The sequence below is a fragment of the Eretmochelys imbricata genome, chromosome 11 (genome assembly GCF_965152235.1).
Source record: "Eretmochelys imbricata isolate rEreImb1 chromosome 11, rEreImb1.hap1, whole genome shotgun sequence".
Lineage (NCBI taxonomy): Eukaryota > Metazoa > Chordata > Testudines > Cheloniidae > Eretmochelys > Eretmochelys imbricata.
Genome location: NC_135582.1, coordinates 36,712,833 through 36,735,411, shown reverse-complemented (window position 1 = coordinate 36,735,411; position 22,579 = coordinate 36,712,833). Strand labels below are relative to the sequence as shown.

General features: G+C 39.7%; 1 protein-coding gene across 7 annotated transcripts in view; it reads left to right on the top strand.

The window, feature by feature from the left end:
• Positions 1–22,579, top strand: part of TTC21B (tetratricopeptide repeat domain 21B) — a 101,434-nt gene that overhangs the window by 52,469 nt on the left and 26,386 nt on the right. For 6 of the 7 annotated variants that reach the window (XR_013347530.1, XR_013347529.1, XM_077830230.1 and 3 more), the window contains 9 exons: positions 3,589–3,727; positions 5,579–5,685; positions 8,982–9,170; positions 13,859–13,969; positions 15,314–15,395; positions 16,063–16,213; positions 16,654–16,815; positions 17,184–17,379; positions 18,224–18,448. Coding sequence is in view for 5 of the 7 variants with exons in the window: in XM_077830230.1 (XP_077686356.1) it covers positions 3,589–3,727; positions 5,579–5,685; positions 8,982–9,170; positions 13,859–13,969; positions 15,314–15,395; positions 16,063–16,213; positions 16,654–16,815; positions 17,184–17,379; positions 18,224–18,448 (1,362 nt within the window). In the remaining 2 variants the exon portion in view is untranslated. Of the gene's footprint in view, positions 1–3,588; positions 3,728–5,578; positions 5,686–8,981; positions 9,171–13,858; positions 13,970–15,313; positions 15,396–16,062; positions 16,214–16,653; positions 16,816–17,183; positions 17,380–18,223; positions 18,449–22,579 lie in introns of those variants that run through there. The other variant, XM_077830233.1, reaches the window with a different exon arrangement.

Sequence of the window (22,579 nt, the reverse complement as noted above, 5' to 3'; positions counted from 1 at the left end):
ATACTGCAAACACTGGACACTTACATCTCTGTACCAGATTGCAAACTTTTCATATAACAAGGGCAAGCCTCACAGAAAATACCCAGCTACTTACAGCAACAATGTTCTGAGTATCCACTCAGGAAGAACCTGAGGTTCTTCTGGAGAAGGTTAACATCTTTCTCAGTCACTAGACAGTGTTCACCTGCTTCTAGACAGTAGGTTTGATATGAGGAAGATGAGCCACATTCAAACTGGACAAGATGCTTACTTTCTCTTTTCTATCAGCTGGGACTGGAATAACAACCAAGCGGTGAGTGAGAGAAGTTGTCTTGTGGCTACCATCCAATTCTAGTCCTTACCCCTCTCTCATCCCTCTTGTGGGACCCTTCTTGTGAAAATCAACCAATAGAAGTGGTATTCTCTTCTTCCAAATCAAAAAGGGGGTCTTAGTCTTCTTACATCTAGGATAAGACTGAACAAATGTATGTTGTCTTGGTTTCAGGATGGCCTCTGTCATCCCTTCTCTTCAGGCTCATGACTGGTTTGTGGCTTTTGACCTTCAGGATGCCTACTTCCATTTTCTGATCCATCTGGCCCATAGGAAGTATCTGCAGTTTACAGTAGGGCCCAATCAATGTCAATAAAAAGTGCTACCATTCGATCTCCAGAGCTCTGAACGTCTTCACAAAATGCCTAGCTAAGGTGGTAGCACATCTAAGGAGACAAGGCACTCATGTGTAACCATATGTAGGTGATTAACTAATCAAAGGCAGGTCTGATCAGGAAGTCACTATAGCCCTGAACTGTCTTTCACCTATTCAGACAGCTGGGCCTTATGGTTAAATAGTTTCTCACCCATCACAGATGGCAGAATTCATAGGAGTCCTAGTCAACTCCAAATTGGCAAAAGCGTATCTTCCTGAGAACAGATTTTGTTCTGTACAGATCAGCACCGGTATCAAAATGAATCCGAGTAAAACCTGTCTCAAACTCGTAGGTCACGCATCAGCTTGAGCATATGTGACACTGCTAACCAGACTTAACCTACTTCCGTAAAAGGCTAGCTGAAGTTATTGTATCCTTACAGAATATCAGATGAATATGCACACTGTTGTTCTAGCTTGTGCTTTATCATTACTGAACTGGTGGTCAGATCCCCAAAACATTTGGAATGGAGTACCCTTTTCCACCCCCACTCATATAAAGACACTGTCCGCAGATGCATCCGGAAAAGGTTGGAGCACACACTTAGACCATCTCCAAGTACAAGGAACTTGGTTCCAAAAGTACACTCAAACATTCCAGAATTATGAGCAATTGGGTTAGCTTGCATAACATTCCTACCTGTTTTAAATAATTTGACACTGCAGATTCTCGCAGACAGCACATCTGCACTGTATTATGTAAACAAGCAAGGCCCCTGTGCCAAGAGGCAGTCAATTTATTGGCATGGTATTAACAACGTGGGATAGCCCCAGTAGTTCTCATCCTGGAGTCAGCAGTTAGCCTGTTTTGGACATCTGCTGAATATCACCAACCACAAACGGTCTCTGAAGTGCTTCATCATCCCAATATTTCACTGCTGAGGAAATCCCATGATGGCCTTTGGTGGCAAAAAGAACATGAAGTGTCCAGTCTTTTGGTCCTAAGAGGCATGAGCATGGGATCCTTTCAAGAGTCCTTTCTCATAGCTTGGGATCAAGATTTCATGTATACATTTCCATTGATCTTTCTGATGCTAAGGGTGATCGGACAGGATGCAATCATGCCCCTGTTGATAGCTTGACATTGGCTAAGACCATTCTGGTTGATCTCCTGAGAATGTCTGTTCAGCCTCCAATAGTGCCTCTCATCTGTCCAGACACTATATCTCGGAACCAAGATCAGATATTTGACTCAGGCCCAAAATTGCTACACCTGACGGTCTTGATGTTGATTGCAGTGTTGTCGTAAGTGTTGCTATGTAAGCTCAAAAGCTTGTCTTTCACCCACAAGTTGCTTCATTAAAAGATATTCCCTCCCCACCTGGTCTTTCTAATAGCCTGGATATTGCTAGTTGAGTGCAACTGACTGTTTACTACAAATACAAGAAATCCCACTGCAAAGCATAAAACTGTCCACACGGAAAAGTGGAAAAGACTGTCTATTTGGACAGCCGTTGAAGGCTCCTAGACCTATAATCCTTGATTATATTCTACATTTTTGAAACACTTTGGACTTTCATTTAGTTTTGTTAATGTTGACCTTATAGTGATTTTTGGCATGCCATCCCTCCCCTGGTACAGTCATGTTCAGTTTCCTCTTACCCCAATGTATCCAGAGATTTTCAGTCTCTAACATTTCTTGCTGAATAACCCAAAGGAGAGTAGTGTCTAGGATTGGCTGGGAGTTCCGTGAATAAAACCTCTTTTAATCCTTTTGGTTTTTTTGAGGCAGGTGCTCTACAGTGCTGCCGATATTTAAGCTGAAACAGGTAGTCAGTTTAACGTTTTTGGCATACTTTACACGTGCTATAACATAATCATTTTTTTAAAATATCCTTGAAAATAGATTTTAAAAATTAAACATCAATGTACTTAATTCCAGTTTTAATTTTAGTCTGTTTTTTTCCTTGTAACATATAAAGTCATACATTTTGAAAATTAAGTTTTCTGTAAGCTTATATTTTAATTTTTCAAATACTGTAACTATCACTGTTTGGAAAACAGATAATATAAATGCTTTCCCCACATTTTGTCAAAAAAGTTTCTAAACAGAAATTTTCTAATCTGCTCTAATTGTGACTACTTCAGTGGCGCTGAAAGCAACCCATATGAGGGTATCCAGAAGGTTTTTTAAACTGTTAGCCTTCATTTTTCTTTTCTGTGCAAAGGACCAAATCCTGATGCCACATATAATGGCTCATACAACCACTGCATCACTTTAATAGGGCTGTCCTTTTTAAGAACCTATTTTTGTTGTTTTCTTGAGTGATTAAGAGAGTTTTATTTTTAGTTATAATTGCATTTTTTATTTAAAAGTGTAGGGAAAGCAGAAGACACTTTATATATTATTCTTGCCACTTTTTTTTTTAAGAGCACTAGCATCCCCTCTGTTTGCAGATGGACTTCAAAATTGGGCAAAGAGATAATGCTTTGGTCAAAAAAGTGGGTTCTTCTGTCTGTAAATCTATTCAGATCTGGTTATCAGCTCTCAGGATTAAAAAAAACAACAAAACTCTGAATGAGGGAGTGGTGCTGTTTAAAAAATAGTGTGAGATCATATAATTAAAGATTTATCAAAATGCAGAGGCCCAGGGAACAGAACTAAGATTGCACAGGCAACCTTACATTTGACACTTCTTAGTTTCTGAGTCATTGACTTTGCAACCTAAAGTTTCTTTTAACATAGTTTTTCTATGTAATTCTAGATTGAAATAAATGCCTGCTGTTATCAATTTATTAGTGTTTTTACAGGACATTTCAGTGTATAATTAGGGTGAGAGTGGAGCAGGTAGTTGCATCATTAAGCAAAATTTCACTAATTACCTAAGTGCAAGGTATTATTTTTATTAAGATTTATTTTAGAAAGCCGATTTCCATACATTTATTAAGTTTTTCGTTTCAGGCAATAAGTTATTATGAAGCTGGACTGAAAAATGGTCAACAGAATATCCTTTGCTATGATCTGGCTGAACTCCTGCTGAAACTGAGGCAGTATGAAAAGGCGGAAAAAGTACTTCAGCAAGCTTTAGACCATGAGCCTGGTATGAACTAGTCATTTTATTTACAACAAAACAGAAATATTAGGGTGTGTGTGTATGTGTGTGTCTGTGAGATTTTTTTTAGGAATAAATTGGTATAGTGTAGACATTTTATCTTATGAACTTTCAAACTTGTGTTGGCACTGTACTATGAGAATTGCATGTAAATTAAATTTAACTCATTGAAAGGTGACCAGCAAAGGATTTTTAAAATATGGAGTTCAAACTTCCTTACTGCTTTATCATGTGTAAACGCTGCCTGAAAAGTCTGTTATCTGTCTTAGAAATAACTTTTTAAAAGTGAAATCTGGTAGTCTTCCTGGTTTTGTTAGAAGAGCACTAGGAGATATAAGATATGTTTCTTGTGCGCTCATCACAACTTAGAGGGGTGAAGGTGTTTGAATAACACTTCCTTTATTCAAAATATTTATTGGTCATTGAAATTAAATAGCAGAAATAGAATTTTAAGATTGACTAAAAATCCCTTATTAGCTCAACTTTCATACTCTTGGTTTTTGTGATGTCACTATTGCTTTAATTCACTAGTCTGCCAGCCCACACAGGATCTGAATGTTAAATGCAGAAAACAAGCTGGAAAGGACTTCACATGTACAGTTAATCTACTTGTTTGGAATCTGATTGAGTTAGCCAAGGCCATCTGGTTCTGGCTAACCCAAGAGTCACATTTTATACAAATTGTGATTTTTCTGTAACAGTAAAAACAAACTACCCCACCATCACCTTTCACATTTTTCTGTATATCACAAGGAAGCAAAAAAGTGCACAAGTCAAACTTATTTTCTTTGTAGAGCCTCTTTAAGAATTTTTTTCCTTATTTTCTTCATGTCCTTACCTGACAAATTATTATTCCATTGGGTGATATGAAACAGTTAAATAGCACTTTTATAAAATGTAGTAGTGCTCTGTGTTTTCTTATCCAAAACAGAAATAAAATATTCTGTAATAATCTACAGAACACTAGAAAATGTACTGTGGGGAGTAATTGTGCACTATTTGGGAAATAAAGACAGAAAACTTATTAAGCCATCTAACCTACCTTATTTACACAAAGAGCTCGTTGGAGACAGCCTGCTTATAGAGTGCTGCTCATTGTACTGTGTTTTATAAAATACACTTTTTAGTTTTAGGCACCTGTGTATTTAATACAGAACTATGTTTTTATCTGGAAGTAATAAGATCTCTTTGGTAAAGAAGTAGAGATATAAATAGGCCCTAGATATACCAAACTGTAAAGCAGCCATGCTGTGTCAATTGGGAAGCAGATGAAAATTATAGTATATAATGAAGTGCTTATACTCCTCAAAGCTGTTTCTTCCATAGTTCCTTTCGCAACCACTAAATAAAAGTAGCTTGCAGCTTTTTCAGTAGCCCTTGAAACATTTAGTTAAAATAACCAAAGCTGTGCTTTCAGCACTGTATCTTTTCTATCAAAAATCCATCCAAAACAGGGTGGTTCTTCAGAGTTTAGCAATAGTTAAGTGAAAGCACTGTACAGCCCAGTCCTGCTCCCATTGATATAAGTAGGACATTTCCTATTGATTCAATGGGAACAGGATTAGAACCGTGATTTGCGTATCTTATTCAAGGCATGTTGGAAAGTTTTGGTTTTTTTCCTCTCTCATGCATTTGAAACTAACATGAGCTGAACTAAACATGCAGCTCCTTTTGGTTGAATCTTATGCGGATCTCCAGTCCAATTTTTTCCTTAACTCTGAAGATGTGCATGCACAACTTCATCTTTCAGCTATGACTCATCCACAAGGTGTCATTAAACTGTCCAAAGGAGGCAGTTCCTACTTTAACTTTTTGTTTCATATTTTAATATTTTAACAGTGAATGAGTTGTCCTCTCTAATGGAAGATGGACGTTACCATGTTCTTCTCGGAAAAATTTATAGCAAAATGGAGAAGACAGATGAAGCTATTGTTTCTTTACAGCAGGTAAAGAAAAAATAACTGTGTTAAACTTCTAAGATTTTGTGGGGAGGAGGAGGACTTCTAGCATTCTGCAGAAATAAATTGGATAACAAAGTGGCAAAAGTAGAAAGAAAAGAAATAAATATAAACTAGAGATTGAATTGCTCAGAGGATTGGTAAGAGGATACAGACCTTTTTACCTCTAGGTTAGTGGTTTGATACTGACTGAAAGTATTACTGTTGCTAGCTCTTAGGTGACCTATGAATTAAAGGTCTAAAGTCCAAGTCGCAGCCACATGTTCATGTAAAAGCCACCATAGTTTCAGCAGAGTGGCTGAAGACCAGGCATGGAGTCAGAGCTAGTAGTGGCTGCCTTCGTTCAGGTCCAAACCACACTGCTGAGCAATATGGGGAGTTTGTGGAAGCTATGCCTGTAGCCTTTCTGTGCATAGAGTAATTGAATTTCAGTTGCTGTCTAAGGGCAGCATTAAGGATAAGGACTGGTGAACTGGGGAGTCTAAAGTTAAGACCTAGAATGGGGCTTGAGAGGAGAGCTGTAATGGCTAGAGAAAAAGGACAAAACTGTGGTAGCTAGAGACAGTCTGGAGCTTTGGAAAAGATACAGCACTTCTCCACAACCTGAAAGTTGATCTGACCAAAGAACCTCCTTTCCACTCATTTGCTGAAAGACCTAATTTCAGTGTGTTGGGTTCCAATGATTTCCTCCACCACACGCACAAAAACCTAGGGCTGGACTGCAGATGCAGGGAGCCTCGGCAATATCTTTTGAGCAGTCTGAAAAATTAAACCAGGTGTATTGCCCAAAGGACGTTTGCATAAAAAACCCAAACATTACATGTTAATCTGTTGTAACATTTTGGTATTTCGTATCTTAATAAGAAATACATCGACCTTACTCCCATCTCTTATTTTAGGTCCTTCTTTGTCTCATTCTCTTCCTTCAGCTTTTTTCTTTTTAGAGTTCAGTATCTTCTCCACCCAACTCTCAGTAACTGTTTCCCTGCCAACTGATTTCTACATTTCACCCTTTATTTCCTCTGGCTCCTTCATGTTCTTTCACTCTCTTCTTTTACTCTCCTCCCTCTTTGCTCTCCATCTTCTAACATATTCTCAAGTGTCTCATTCTCTTTTGCCACTGACTGGGTCTGCTTGCTTCCATTCCCCTGAAGCTCTCCTTTCTCCCTCTGCCTGTCTGCCCATGCCTCCCTCCCACTTTGCTACTAAAATGCCCTGCATTAACTTATTAGTCCCAACTATACATTCACTCACCACCTGCCACTCATTATACCACTCTCTCCCTCCCACTCCTGCCTCTTGGAAGGGGACCCAGGATTGGCCCTCACAGCTCTTTTTCTGGATCTCTTTGCCCCCCATCCCCTATACACACTATCTGTAGTTTCTTTCTTCTGCCAGAAGTGGATGTAGGGAGGAGGAAATGTAGTTGGGGACTGGCAGAGAAGATCAGCACTTCTCCACAACCTGAAACCAGTAGTCAGGTTTTGTCAGTACTTAGTGAAACAAACAAAGCTTGTGTACAGAACAAGAGAAGGCAGCTTAAAAAAAGACTTGATGTGACGCTTGAGCTGAATGTTTTGTCACATGTAATCAACAGCCTTCATAGGCAGAACTTTGAGAAGGGAGAAGTCCCAACGTTGCTTGACAGTGGTTGTAGGGGGGAAAAAGATGAAGAATATGTGTTTAAGTACAAAAAAATCAATTTTCTTTCCCACTGTCGATTACCAAAGTACTTGTACTGTTTTTGTAAACAGAAAGCTGCTGCTTTAAGTAGACAGCTGCTCTTGTCAGAATCCTTCAGTGATGTCTTGTGCCAGTACTTTTTGCCATCACAGCTCCTGTCACAGTGATGGATTAGGAAATTACTGAATGAACTGAGGATGAGGGGGTGATTTAGAGAGTCCTGTAGCAGTAATCTTTTTTACTTTAAGTTTATATAACTATAATTTTGAGCTAACTATGATCATATGATGGCTTGAAAAAATTATGAAATGCTCTGAGTATTACTTTGTTTTATTTTCACAAGTGGTCAGATCTTAAATAAGTTAGGTAAAATGTGTAAAATGTAAGGAAAATGTTGCAGATTAGTGAAATTGGATGAAACTTTTAATATTACTAAAATTGCAGATTTTGTCATTTAATAAAAAAATCACTTTCACTGTTAGGCTATGTCTATACTACACATCACTTGGTGGGGGTGTGTAGTATACGTGGAGCTACATGCCATGGTGAAAAGGACATCTGCACTGCTGTGTGTAGCTACTTGTGTCAGTGAATGCCTCTGGCAGAGGGTATGTGGTGTGGGGAGAGGGGGCGCTCGTGCTCCAGCAGCTCCCAGTCGTTGGAATCTGTCACTGTGATGAGCAAAGGCTCTTCCAGCTTCCTGCTGCCCGTGTCTTTCCCACAGCAGGGGAAGGGCTCCATCAATGGGAAGCTGGCAGAGCTTTTCCTTGCTGCCAACATGGGAAGAGCTCCAAGAGAGGAGAGGTAGCGGGACACTGCATTGCTAAAAATAGCAGCCTTGGTGAGGAGGCCTGGCTTGGGTGAGTAGAAAGTCATGCAGGGTATGTACTCGAATACATACCCACACCCTTCAGGTGTGTCTTTACTTACCTAAGTTGTTCCTCACCACCTATGCTTCTGTTTATTCCCATGATGGGGGTGGACTACCCATGTGTGTTCTCTACACACTCCCGAAAGAAGCATGCAGTATAGATGTACCTTTAGTGTGTCATCCAAAAAACACCAACAAAAAATTAGAAATATTGCCCAGATCTCTTTCTAATTTCCTCCACTCCACCCTGGTGGAAAATCTACTTTTCAAGAAACCAACACAATTATATTGTATAGAATACATCACCTTTCTTGGCATGTAGGTGACAAATGATGGTGCTGGCACACAAAATAAAAATATTTTCTTTTTAATGAAGCCCTGTTAAATGGACAGAAGGTCTGTATTGGACAAAGATATAGGATATTTCCATCTTTTTGGAATAATAAATGTTTTTGGAATAATAAAAAGCTTGTGTATTTTAAGAAAAACTGAAACAAGAAGTAAAATACCAACCTGATGATTGAGTGCATTTTGAGTTTGGGGACAAGAATTTTCCTTTGAAACATTTTTTTCCAACTAAGGGAGAGCCGGTAACAAACTTGTGAATGCAACCTCTGCATTCACAACCTGTGCATTTTTTGTCTAATTATATTAACAAGAGTGCATACGTAAGAGTGATTGTTATTATCAAGTTAACTTTCTGCTACCCTCACCCTTTTTTTTCCCCTAGGCTCGGGAATTGCAAGCCAGAGTACTCAAACGGGTTCAAAAAGAGCAGCTGGATGCAGTTCCTGCACAGAAACAGTTAGTAGCTGAGATTTGTGCAGAGATTGCAAAACATTGTACAGCCCAGCGAAACTATGAGAAAGCAATTAAATTTTACAAAGAAGCTCTTGTTCATTGTGAAACAGATAACAAGGTCAGTCCTATCTCAAAAATAACTATTTTATGTCACCTTTTATTGAAAGGGTCTTGTCATCTAACAATTTTTACTGCTGAACTACAAAGTAAAATAAAATAATTATGCCTTTATTGCTGCTTTAAGATGTAGAGACCATGTGAGTTCTTTTTCTACTTGTTTCTATCTTAGGGATTATCTTTACTGCAATGGCAAATAGTGTTGCCCCTAACCCAACTCCCATCCACTGGCACAAATCTATAGCTCAAGTTAAGTGGTGCTTTCAGCATGACCTAATTGACCTGTCAGGAGGTAGGGGTTGAATTTTAAATGCTGCTGAGACTTGAGCTGCTAATGCAATTGGGAATGCAGCCATAGGCTACAGCTTGAGTTTTCACAGCTCCTCAATTGCTAATCCAGTCACTCTGTGTAGTTCAAGTATTATTCCACAGTGTGACCATTCTAAGTTGAACTCGGCTAGTTCAAGCGGAGTAACTCACACTAACTGTTGCAGTGACAATAAGCCCTTTGAAATATCAAGTCTTTAGCTTCCTGTTTTTCCTAACTGACTGGATCATACTGGGATAGTAATATCATAAGAGATGGAAACCTTAACTGTGGTTTTTTAATACCTAATTTGAGACACAGAGAAGGTGATTAGCCAGATTGATTAGAACACTGTGTTTTGTTGGAGTTAAAGGTTTTAAGAAAAATAGTGTGACTCAGCATCCCTTTTCCACTCAGTTGAGTGCTGGGAAAGCTGCAGCTCATATTTCAGTTTCTTGTGATGCAACTATCCTATTTTTCAGAGAGGCTTCCAGCAACAGTAGGAATGGCTTGATATATGTAAGGAAGAATCATGCAGGAAAAAATCTTTTTTTCCTACAAAACTTGGTCACCTTTTTCACATAATAGTGAAGAAGTGCAAAAGGAAAAAAGTTAACGGAAAAATGAGCCTTTAAACAAAATGTAAAACAAAACAAAAAATTGATTTCTTGTATTCAGAGGCAACTTGTTTCAAAGATGTGGTAATACATTCTTCTTCAAGTGATTGCTCATGTGCATTCCACAATAGGTGTGCATGCGTGTGTGCTCCCCCGTAGGGGAGCGACCTAGTGACCCCTGGAGTGGTGCCACCATGGTGCGGCATAAGGGGCGCTGTACACTCCTCCCACCCTCAGTTCCTTCTTGCCGCTAGTGAAGGTGCTTCGGAACTGCTCTGCTCCAGCTCTGCTGTAGCTTTCCATCTTGGACTCTGTTAGTTCATAGTTAGTAGTGCCTGTAGTTTTTAATTTAAAAAAAAAATAGTTTTAATTAGAATTAGTTAAGTGTGCCTGAGTCGGGGCATGCTCCGGGCTTTAAGTCGTGCGACATTTGCAAACAGCCAATGCCCGTGAGTGACCCGCACGTGGACTGTTTACGCTGTTTGGGGAAACCCATCTTAGCGATCGCTGCAAGATTTGCAGATCCTTCAAACCTCGGACCAAGAAGGAGCGGGACATTTGGCTCCGAGCCATTTTGATGAAATTGGCCTTAACCCTGACACCGCTGCAAGTCGGCACCAAACACCGCGGCATCAGTGCACGGTGACCCAATGGTGCCCTCCACAAGTCGGCACCGCTCCCCGTCCACAGGACACTCCAAAAAGGCAAAGAAGCAGTCTTCTCTGCCAAAGCACCAGAGCAAGACAGGGGGAGGCTAGACCCGCGTTGGGCAGCTCTCGGTCCCCATCAGCCTTGTGGCCTCCGACTCAGGTTGAGCAGATTAGTCCAGTCTACTCCAGGCTGGCCTCACTGGATGCCAGTGGCCACATTTGCTTCCATGCCATGCGGAGGCACCAGGCTCCTTGGCCAGCACCATGGTACCAATGGGCTCTGACACAGCCCCTGGTGGTGGTTCACTCAGTGGCCAGAGCCTCAGAAAGACCGCTGGCCTCCCTTTCTCAGCCTTCCGGAAAGGAGTCAGTGGAGCGTTCATCTCCAGGCCTGTGTTCAGAAGGGGACCAAGTGGTGGGGACGCAGAGTACCCCACCCTCATCCTCCCCAGATGAGGCGATCGTAGCCCCTCCTCCACCTGTCCCTCAGGAGGACACAAAAGCCCACCAAGAGCTGTTGAAAAGGGTGGCATCAAGCCTCAACCTATAAGTTGAAGAGGTGGAGGAACCCTCAGACTCCCTCTTCAACGTCCTCTCGGCTTCGGCACCAGGCAGGGCGGCTCGCCCGCTCCATGAAGGGGTGGCAAAGATCTCGAACGCCTTGTGGCAAACCCCGGCTTCCCTGCCCCACATCTCTAAGAGGACAGAAAGGAAGTATTTTGTGCCCGCTAGGGGGCATGAATACCTGTAAACCCACCCTGCCTCCAACTCTCTAGTGGTCGAGTCAGTCAACGATAGGGAGCAGCAAGGTCAACCCGCTCCTACTCCTAAAAATAAGAACTTGTGGAGACTAGATCTATTTGGTTGAAAGGTTTATTCGTCCTCGAGCTTCCAACTGAGGGTAGCAAATCACTAAGCCCTGCTGGTATAATTTATTGATATAAATTCAATTTGTGGGGCTCCCTGTCCAAATTTGCGGACTTCCTCCAGGAGCGTAATAAGAGTTCAAGGCTCTGGTTGAGGAGGGCCCGGCTGCTGCCAGGGCGGCCCTTCAGGCAGCCTCGGGTGCCTGGAGGGCCCGGCTGCTGCCAGGGCGGCCCTTCAGGCAGCCTCAGGTGCCACGGATACGGCTTCAAGGTCTCCATGAGGTGAGCATCATGACTCCTGCTGTCTGGATTGTCCAGAGAGGCACAGAACTCCTAACAGGACCTTCTATTCGATGGCAAGGCCCTGTTCGTGGAACAAACAGATGTGAAGTTACGCAGTCTGAAGGGCTCCTGCATGACATTAAAGACCCTTGGCCTCTATGTCCCGGCCTCGGGCAGGACCAAGTTCAAACCACAGCAGACTCCCAGTCAGGCCACCCACTCCAGATATGAGCCCCCTTTATAAAAAGTCAAGGGACTATAAAAAGCGCCCACAGAGGCAATCCTGGCCTGTGCCACATCCTGGGCCCTCTAAGGGTAAACAGGCGGGAAAGCGCCAGTTTTGACGGGACGCCCGGGGGCTACTTACCAGTTTATACCAGGGATCCACTCGCACTAAAGATTCCCTTCTCCAATCGGTTGTGTGCTTTTCTTCCAGAGCGGTCACAGCTGATCTTGGACCAATGGATCCTCAACACTGTCTCCCAGGGATACACCCTCCAGTTTATTTCTACCCCAACTACCCCCCTCCATCCCCGTCCACTTCAGGGACCCCTCTCTCGAGAGCCTACTCGAGCAGGTGGTGAGGTGGCTCATTAGCTTAGGAGCGGTGGAGGTGGTGCCAGCGGAGTTCAGGCGCAAGGGGTTCTACTCCCGCTATTTCCTTATCCCGAAGGCCAAAGGGGGACTCAGGCCCATCCTGGACCTGCGAGGCCTGAACCAGTACATGGTGAAACTCAAGTTTTACATGGTCTCTGGCCTCTATCATCCCCTCCCTAGATCCCGGGGACTGGTACGCCACCCTCGATCTACAGGACAGGTACTTGCACATTCATATATTCCAGGGACACAGGCGTTTCCTCCGTTTCACAGTTGGGCAGGAGTACTACGAGTTCACTGGCCTCCCATTTGGCCTGTCCACAGCTCCCAGGGTATTCACAAAGTGTATGTCTGTGGTAGCGGCCTACCTCAGACGTCGGGGAGGTCCAGATCTTTTCCTACCTCAACGACTGGCTGGTCAAGGGCAGCTCCGGGTCGCAGGTACAGGATCATATATCCCTCCTCCTGTCCAGCCTGTAGGGCTCTTCCCCTGATGAACTTTTCATGGCTTTATCCAAAATTGTCTGTGATGGAACCTCAGTCCCTATGATGAACTTCCCCCTAAGTAAGCTTTGGTTAGTGAATATTTATATAGCTGATGCATCTTCAGAAATAGATCAGGATTGGGGTGTCAAATGTGCTAGTCTATAAAAATGTATATAAAAATGTAGTTTGACTCAATTGCTTATACTCTAATTATAATCAAAGTATATTAATGAGAAGTTCTCCTTCTGTTGGTTGAAAAGACTTAAAACTTTTTGTATTTATTTTTGTTTAGAGAGAAGTCTGTCTATCTAAGGTATAACATGGCAACCATCACCATAGTATCTGAGGGTATGTCTACACTGGAAACTTCAAAGCGCTGCCACAGGAGCACTCCCGTGGCAGCATTTTGAAGTGTGAGTGTGGTCGCGCGTGAGCGCTGGGAGAGAGCTCTCCTGGTAATCCACCACCATGAGGGTATTAGCTCCAAGCGCCGGGAGTGCGTCTCCTAGTGCTCGGAGCCTGTCTACACTAGCGCTTTAAAGTGCTCAGACTTGCTGCGCTCAAGGGGGTGATTTTTCACACCCCTGAGCCAGCAAGTTAGAGTGCTATAAAATGTAAGTGTAGACATACCCTGAGTGCCTCACCGTTTTTAATGTGTTTATCCCCACAACACCCTTGTGAGGCAGAGAAAGTGCTATTATCCGCATTTTACAGATGTGGGAACTGAAGATTAGATTCGCTAAGTGACTTGCCCAAGAATATACAGGAAGTCAGGGAATTGAACCCAGGTCTCCTGAATTCTAAGTTAAAACACTAACCACTAAACCATCCTTTCTCTGTTACTTGCATAAAGAGGAATACTTGTATATTTTTTTCATCTCCAGGTAATGTTGGAACTTGCACATTTGTACCTTGCACAGGATGATACTGATGCTTGCCAACATCAGTGTGCATTGTTACTGAAGAATGACCAAGATAATGAAGCAGCTACAATGGTTAGTGAGTTGTACTAATTTGATTTGCTGTATCAAGAGTACTTCATGCTAGAAAACTATTTAATATGTACTGTCTAAAATGTGTATAGAGAATAATGTATATTTTAACAGAAAAAAGTGTTTGGAGGAGATTTAGTAAATGAAGATGAACAATCTATCGTTGAGTGTTGTTTGGATGTTCATTTGCATCAGATCATTATCCAGCATAGTTTATAACTTATTCGTATACATAGCCTTACTATCTTGATACAGAATGCATGTTACAGAAACATGAGAAGTGGAGAGGGAATTGTAAGAAAAACACTGGTCAGAATATGGCTGGATGCCAACAGAATAAAGAGTTATGAGAACACTCTTCTCTTAAACCACATCTTTACCATTGCACTGCTTGCCTACAAGAGATGTAGCCCAGAGTACTTTACCTACTGGACTGTGTTATTAGGTTGGCATCTGTTTGGGAAAGCTCCTTTTAACCTTAAGGTGGACAGGGTTTTAACAAGCTGCTTAAGTTACACTGGTTATGGTGTGGGCATCCTCCCCTGGAAACTAGAACCTACTAAGTTATGGATCAAGCAGTTGAAAGATTTTACTGTACTAGAAAAACAAACTGCTTTTTTCCCCCTGCTTATTGGAGGTCATGATCATGCCTGGATTTTATTCTGATACTATATGAAGAGCCAGGAGGAAATAACATTCAGAAGAGCACTTGATAAATCTGTTCTTTTCCATCTACCTCGTAGTGAAAAGAAACTGAAATTTGGAATAATTTGGACTTATTTCTCCTTATTTGCCTGTGTTATAATATTTTTCCTCTCAGTCTTAATAACTGAGTGTTCTTCTCTATATATACTCATCCTGGATTTCTAATAAAAACACAATTCATGCTAGAAGGAATTTGTGCTTTTCTAATTTTTTTAAAATTTCTGTTAATATGTAATTGAAAAATTATGGAAGACATAACTGAAAAAAACATATTTTTTGCTCTTAACATATGGCTTTTTTTGTTTAATATTTTGAGATTAACAAGGAAGAACCCATAGGGTCAGGGGCAGGATTTCATGGTACAAACAGAAGTAAACTAATTCTCTTTAAATTGTTAATACAAATTTCAGTATATTCCCAAACAAATATTAAGTCTCCTTATTATGCATACTTTGAGATAATTCTAAAAATATTTAATTTCAGAACCCCTTTTATAGAAAATTAGATTTCATTGTTTTCGTTCTCTTGTTTACATTTTCATTTCAGTAGATTTGGGGATTAATCAAACAACCATTCCATACCATGTAACTTCTTTTTTTTTTATTTTATTTTTATTTTTTTATTAATGTTTTGATCGTGTAGATGATGGCTGACCTCATGTTCAGGAAGCAGGACTATGAACAAGCTGTTTTTCATTTCCAGCAGCTCTTAGAGCGCAAACCAGGTGTGTATTCAGTAATGATATTTCAATTTCTTTCTGATACATGAATGTCAAACACGAGCCATCCCCTAGTTCTAATGGATATCATAGACACAAATATTTAAAGCATCTTTTCTATGATGCTTAAGAAATGATTATATCTAGATGAAATGTGCATATTTCATATAGGACCTAATATAGTTACAGAATTATTTAACTTTTTTTGTTTCAAATACACAGCCAAAGTTTGTGTGTACACAAACAGAAATAGGATTTCAAGGCTAACATAAGTGACTGGAGTGTGCTGTAAAGTTTGTTTGTTTTATATGCAAAATATGAGTAGAGGTACATATAAAACTGTAAGTTTTAGTGATACTGGAGAGAGTGTAAAGTTTGCTATTGGGAATATGTTTGAAAGAAGTCAAGAGTATATGTAGCAACTGATATTTGATTTTTTTAAAATGCCATTCAGTTGGGCCCATACCTACTGTAATCTGACCATTAGACCTTTTAAAATGCATTGTAAATATAATACATACAGGTACAAATGTTTTTTTATTTTAAATAGTTCATGTACTTTAGTTTAATTTGTAGCACGAATTGAAAGAGGGATTTACTTTATTTCTAATCTGTTTGTCCAGCAAATACATAACTTAATTTAAAAATGTTCTAAATATATGTGTGTGTTTAGATAATTACGCAACTCTGTCCCGTTTAATTGATCTGTTAAGAAGAGCTGGGAAGCTAGAAGAAGTTCCAAGATTTCTTATAATGGCTGAGAAACATTCCTCCAGAGCAAAACTCGAGCCAGGTTTTCATTATTGCAAAGGACTGTATCTTTGGTAGGTACAGTTATAATTGATAACGCTTATTGGGTAACTATATTATATATGAAAAGATAGAAAAAATTTCTTTGAAATTCATTACAACTCTGAACTTCATATTATTACATTGGTAGCTACCTGGCTAGGAAGTCTAGATTCAGTTACTGGGATTTTAGGAGAGATTTCCTTTTCTTTTCTGAAAAACACTTTGCATGTGTCATTTCTAGAAAATGTAGCTAATTAATTGTATCTGTCTCTAATACTCCTTTCACTACTGTATCTGATGCTATTTCATGTGGAATTTTTTGCTGTTTTAATGCAAGTAGTAGTTACATTCTCAGAACTTAATATGTACACAATAAAAATACGTACCTAGTTTATTTTGAAGGCTACATTTTTCTTCTTTATTTTATTTAGCTTCTTGTCCAAACTGAAAGTATTTTTCATAACTTGTCTAGGTATACTGGCGAACCAAATGATGCACTTCGACATTTTAATAGAGCCCGGAAAGACAGTGACTGGGGACAGAATGCAGTTTATAACATGATCGAAATTTGTTTGAACCCAGATAATGAAACTATAGGTGGTGAAGTGTTTGAAAATCTGGATGGTGACATAGGGTGAGTTTAAAAATAAATACATTTTTTTTCTTGATAACACATCGGGATCCTAGTCTAAGTTTGAATAGACAATAAGAGAGAGAGAGCCTCAGTGTGGCACATTAAAATAAGAAAGCTACCAAATTGCAGCAAGACGATTAAGGGAATTCTGTTCTGGAACCCTAGACATTTGTAGGATGCCTTTGACTATAATTTAGAATAACTTTCAGTACAGAAGAGAACCAATATAGAATAGTCATATTAAGGTAACTATTGTATGTAACAGTGTAACGATTTTAGTATGTTATCAGTTACAGTTTGTAGCTTATTTAATAGTAGTATTGCATAACAATTGGGTGTTTTGTAAACTCTTTCTTTCTAATGTATAGTAATTCCACAGAGAAGCAGGAGTCTGTGCAGCTGGCTGTGAGAACAGCAGAAAAACTTTTGAAGGAACTCAAGCCCCAGACCATTCAGGGTCACATTCAGCTTCGTATCATGGAAAACTATTGCCTAATGGGAACCAAACAGAAATCAAATGTTGAACAAGCACTAAATACTTTCACTGAAGTAGTTGTTACTGAGGTTGGTGATTTTTCTCCCGCCACTCCCCCCCTCCTTCCCTTCCTCCACAAAAAAGTACTTTTGGTTTTTTTATAATTTTTCTTGAGTTTAAGTTAAGAAATATTATGAGATACTTAATATTATCAGATCTGAGAATTTGTTCCCTACTAGGTAGAGGATGATTTTTGAAAATTTAGCAACAAAACATGCTTGAAGAAGCATTCTCTCTTGTTGATACATACATTTGTGGTTGAGTTTGCAAATTTATTAAGAAATTGGTAACTAGGCTTACCACGCTTCTTAAAATGAAACTGAATTTTTGCTTAGTAACTTTGTCTAAGTCCAGATAATGAGCTTGGGATATGATTCCCAGCTCACATACAAATTTGCGCTGTCTCTCATCTGAGCTAGCATGCTAAAATAGTAGTGAACCTACAGTAGGGCAGGCAGCGGCAGCATGGGATAGCCTCCCTGAGTATAAACCCAGTGGGTACATACTCAGGCGGCTAGCCCATACTGCTGCTGCGTGTGCCATTATGGTTATGCTACTGTTCTTAGTTCAATAGTTCAGTGAGCACTTGAGTATGCATACGTGAGCTGGGAATTGCACCCCTAGCTCATAGTGTAGATGTAGCTTTCATGTAATCTAATTCCCAGTGTTTTTAAAACTGCATGACCAATAACACATCAATTCTAAATTCATTCCATGTCCAATAACTTCAAAATTGGATGCTTTTATGTATTTTCATTGGCATTTCATTGACATTTGGTTTGGGTCTTAGCTTCTAGTTTTATCTTTCTGTAGCTGCTCAGTAACAGTATAACTTAGAAAACTTAATTTTGTTCTTAAAATGTTTTATTGCAGAAGGATCATATCCCAGCACTTTTGGGAATGGCCACAGCCTACATGATTTTAAAACAAACTCCACGAGCCAGAAATCAGTTGAAACGCATTTCAAAAATGAACTGGAATCCCATAGATGCAGAGGAGTTTGAAAAAAGTTGGCTCCTTCTTGCTGATATTTATATTCAATCTGCAAAATATGATATGGCTGGTGAACTATTAAAACGGTGTCTTCGCCATAACAGGGTAAGTGACAGAACAGTAAAGAGTAATCTTCCATATACTTATCTGTATGCTTTATTTTTAAATTTGCCCGCGAAAATGTATTTTATTTCAAAATTGATTTTTCTTATGTGGGGGAAATGAACTTGGAAAGAGTAAAAGACTAGCCGTTTACCCTTGAGAACAGGAAATGAATGCATCTGCAGATGCTACCTAATGAGCTGTCAGTAATTTATGCAAGTTTAAGCTGTGTTGAGGCACTATGGGCTGAAGGTGTCTATGGAATGTCAAGAATGCATCTCATTATGAATCTGATTCGGGGCTAATGAAAATTGCAGACAAATATAAATTGTGGACATTTTCCCTATTTTTGAATGCGTTATGTGTAGCTGCGTATACAATTTTGTATGTTAACAGAACACGTCTTATAAGCCCTATTTTACAAATTAATCTACATAAATTTTTAGTTTTTCTGATTTTCACCCGTCTTGCACTGAGGAGTTGCTTTTCTCTGGATTCTGAAGCTTCTAATGTTTTTATTGGGCACATGGGATTTCTGACCTGGCAAGCTGCCAGAAGCTCTGCTTGGATGGTAGGAAGTCAGCAGCTTTAGCTCTCCTGCTTAATATTTCCCATTATTTTGTTTCTCCTTGGTGGTTGAGAGCTTTCTTTTCCTTTCTGCTTATATACATCTCACCTTCCTTCAGATGAGGCAAATTTAAGAGGCTTTTTCCTCTGCAGAGACCACACCGCAGGGTTCAGCCTTAGCATCCTGCAGGTTCATGTAGCTGCTTTTTAGGTATCTTTTAGATTTCATCTGCTGAATAGCAAGACACTACACCCTCATGTTTCTAGAGTCATCAAAGTAGAACTTATGTTTCGTTCTCCTATCAAATCTCCTGCTGTGCTTAGAAGCTTAGTTTAGTTCTGGAACTGATAATGTTCCTCTAATCAAAAATGTGCTGCCAGCAGAGGCTCCCTCTTTTACGCATAGTGGGTTAAGCATGAGAGCTTCCTCTGATTACAGTTGTGACAGGATGACTTTGGGTCAGAGGTGGTCTTTCAAGTAGGCTATTTGTTTTTATATGTAAGTAATCCACTAGTCATAATAATTCATTTCTTGTAATTTAACAGTCTTTGTTAGATACATAGTTAACATATATACAGAGCATTTTAGTTCAGGTCAATCTGTCAGTCTAACCTAAAACTAGCTGCCTGCTCCAATTGTCAGCTCCCACACTCTGTAGATTCTATTAGTTCTCCTACAGTCACAGTAACAGCACTGGCTGGTCTAAATCTAGTGCCTTTCACTCTGAAAACCAGTAGGTAACTTGAGCAGATCCTGGACCAGTGTGGTGGGGAGGGGGATGTCATGTGCTGCTGCTGAGATTCTATAGTAGCTGGGTTGATTAAGTTACAGCTCTGTTTAGAGGTGACAAATACAGATCATATCAAATTATTTTCTTTAAACATTTTTGTACCTCTGAAATATTTAGGTAGATAAATAAGGTTCTGAATAATGGAAGGGAGGGGAAAGTAAACTGGAAGGATACAAAAAGATTGCATTCCAGGTCTCCAGCGCTAGAGCACAAGGAAGAGATGCCCATTCCCACATTGGCCTCCAATCCATGTGCTGTGAAGAAGGCTTGCAGGAATTGTACTGTGCAGATAAAAATGGTTGCTAAAGTTTTTTGGTTTGGGTTTTTTTAAAATCACCTGTATGTTTATGGAAATAATATTTTCCACAAGCATTCTGAGGTACAAACTTGACTGACAAAATACATTATTTTGGTGAACAGGTTTTTAGGATTGCTTTTTACAATCGGAAATGAACGATGTATGTACATTTTGAATGAGAGAGCATATGTAAACACTTTGTCATGCAACATGGGTTTGTGTCCATTTAAAACATGTAGATTTGGTTTAGATCGCAGACCATATTCTGTGGTAGGTTACAAAGTCAAAGAGAGCTTTGTTTCCAAAGCTAGAAGCTTTCCATAGAATCAAGGGCTTTTTTATATATTTATTTAAAAAATACAATTCAAGAACCACTTACAGACCACAGACTTCTTCGTAAGAAAAATCATGGATGATTTTGTATTCCAGTTTTCCAGATGATCTGTGGTTGGTCTTGCAGGTTATAAATTGAAACCATTTCCTCTTAGACATAGGAAGTTCAATCTAAAACAGTTTTGAATAGTTAAGATGAAGGTGAATATAATACAGGTATCTGCATTTGTCTTGTCCCTAGTGTAAATAGTTAGCATGCTAAATGAATAATTAAGACATTAAGTAGAATTCTGTAACTTCTTTACAGAAAATACTCAGTTTAGTGGCAGGGCAATACATCTTTTATAAACCATTCAAAATGAGACTTCCAAAAAGCTTGCTTATTTTCAGAATTGTTGCTAATTGTGAGCATGCTCTGCTTTATATGTTTAATATGGAGATTCCTGTCTTTCTGTATTTTGTCAGTTTTATTACAGGCAGGGCTGGTAGTACTACCTATTCAGGTTGCCTGAAACGTCCCATTAGAAAATTGTAAACAATTTTCAGTTGTTTACAATTTTGCCAAACTATTTAACCATTCTGGCTGCAATTTTTCATGGCAGGTGTTTGTCTCAGGTTAAAAAAAAAAATTCTGGAAAATTTTAGCCAAAGCAGTTTAGCCTTTTTCTGGAATGAGGCTAGGGGAAAATACATTGTTTTGCCCATGTTAAATAATCCTGGCAGCAGCCTTTCTTTGAAAAGCACTAGCATTCCTGTGAGCAGAGACTTGAAATTTGGCGGGGGAATGGCCTTTGTGTCAGGGATGTGCCTTTTGTTGTGCCCATGAAAATCCACCAAAATTTGGCCTACTTATAAACCTTTGAAAAATAGCAGTTCACACATGCTACAGGATAATAAGGGGTAAGTAATGGCCAACGCTGATTTGTCAAGAACAAATCATGCTAAATCAATCTAATTTCCTTCTTTGATAGGTTAACTGGACTAGTTAATAGTGGGGAAGCAGCAGACATGATATATCTTGACTTTAGTAAGGTTTTAACGCACTCCCACATGAGTCTTGTAAGCAAACTGGGGAAGTATGGTCTAAATGAAATTGTTAAATGGGGAGTCACTGGCTGAAAAACCATACAGAGTAGTTGTCTGTGATGTAGTGTCAGACTGGGAGGACTTTCAAAATGGGGACCGGCAGCAGTCTGTCCTGAGGTCGAAACTATTAAGTATTTTCATCAACAACTTTGATGATGAAGTAGAGAGAACATTTACAAATTTGCTGCTGAGGGGATGCAAACACTTTAGAAGACGGTATTAAAATTTAAATAAAATAAACTAGCTTAATAAATTAGAGAATTGGTCTGAAATCAATAAGATGAAATTCAGTGAAGACCAGTGCAAAGTATAAAACTTAAGAAGGAAAAATCAAATACATAAATACAAGATGGGGGAATAACTGGATAGGCAGCAGTACTGCAAACTGGGATGGAACACAAATTTGAGTGTCAGCAATGTGGTGTTATTGCAGAAAAGACAAATGTAATTCTGTGATGTCTTAGGAGTGTTAGATGTAAGACACATGCGGTAATTGTTCTACTCTACTCAGCACTGGTGAAGTCTCAGCTGGAGTACTGTGTCCAGTTTTGTGCACCATAGTTTCAGAAAGATATGGACAAACTGGAGTGTGTCCAGAGGAAAGCAACAAAAATAAAGGTTTAGAAAACTCTGGCCTTTCGGGGAAGGTTGAAAGAGTTGGGCATAGTACTCTAAAAAAGAGAAGACTGGGGGGTGGGGCATAATAGTCTTGAAAGACTTAGTGTTCTAAAGAGAACAGAACACGAGAACAGCAGTACTGTGTCAGACTAAAGGTGAATGGGAATCAGTTCTCCATGTCCATGAGGGGTAAGACAAGAAGCAATCGGCTTAATTTGCCTCAAGGGAGATTTATGTTAGATATTAAGTAAAGCTTTCTAACAATAAGGATAGTTAAGCATTGGAATGGGTTATGTAGAGAGACTGGAATCTCCATTGCTAAAGAACAGGTTAGACAAATAACTGTCAGAGATGGTCTAGGTATGCTTAATCTTGCCTCAGCACAGGTGGTTGGACTGGATAACCTCTTGAGGTCTCTTATAGCCCTACATTTCTATAATT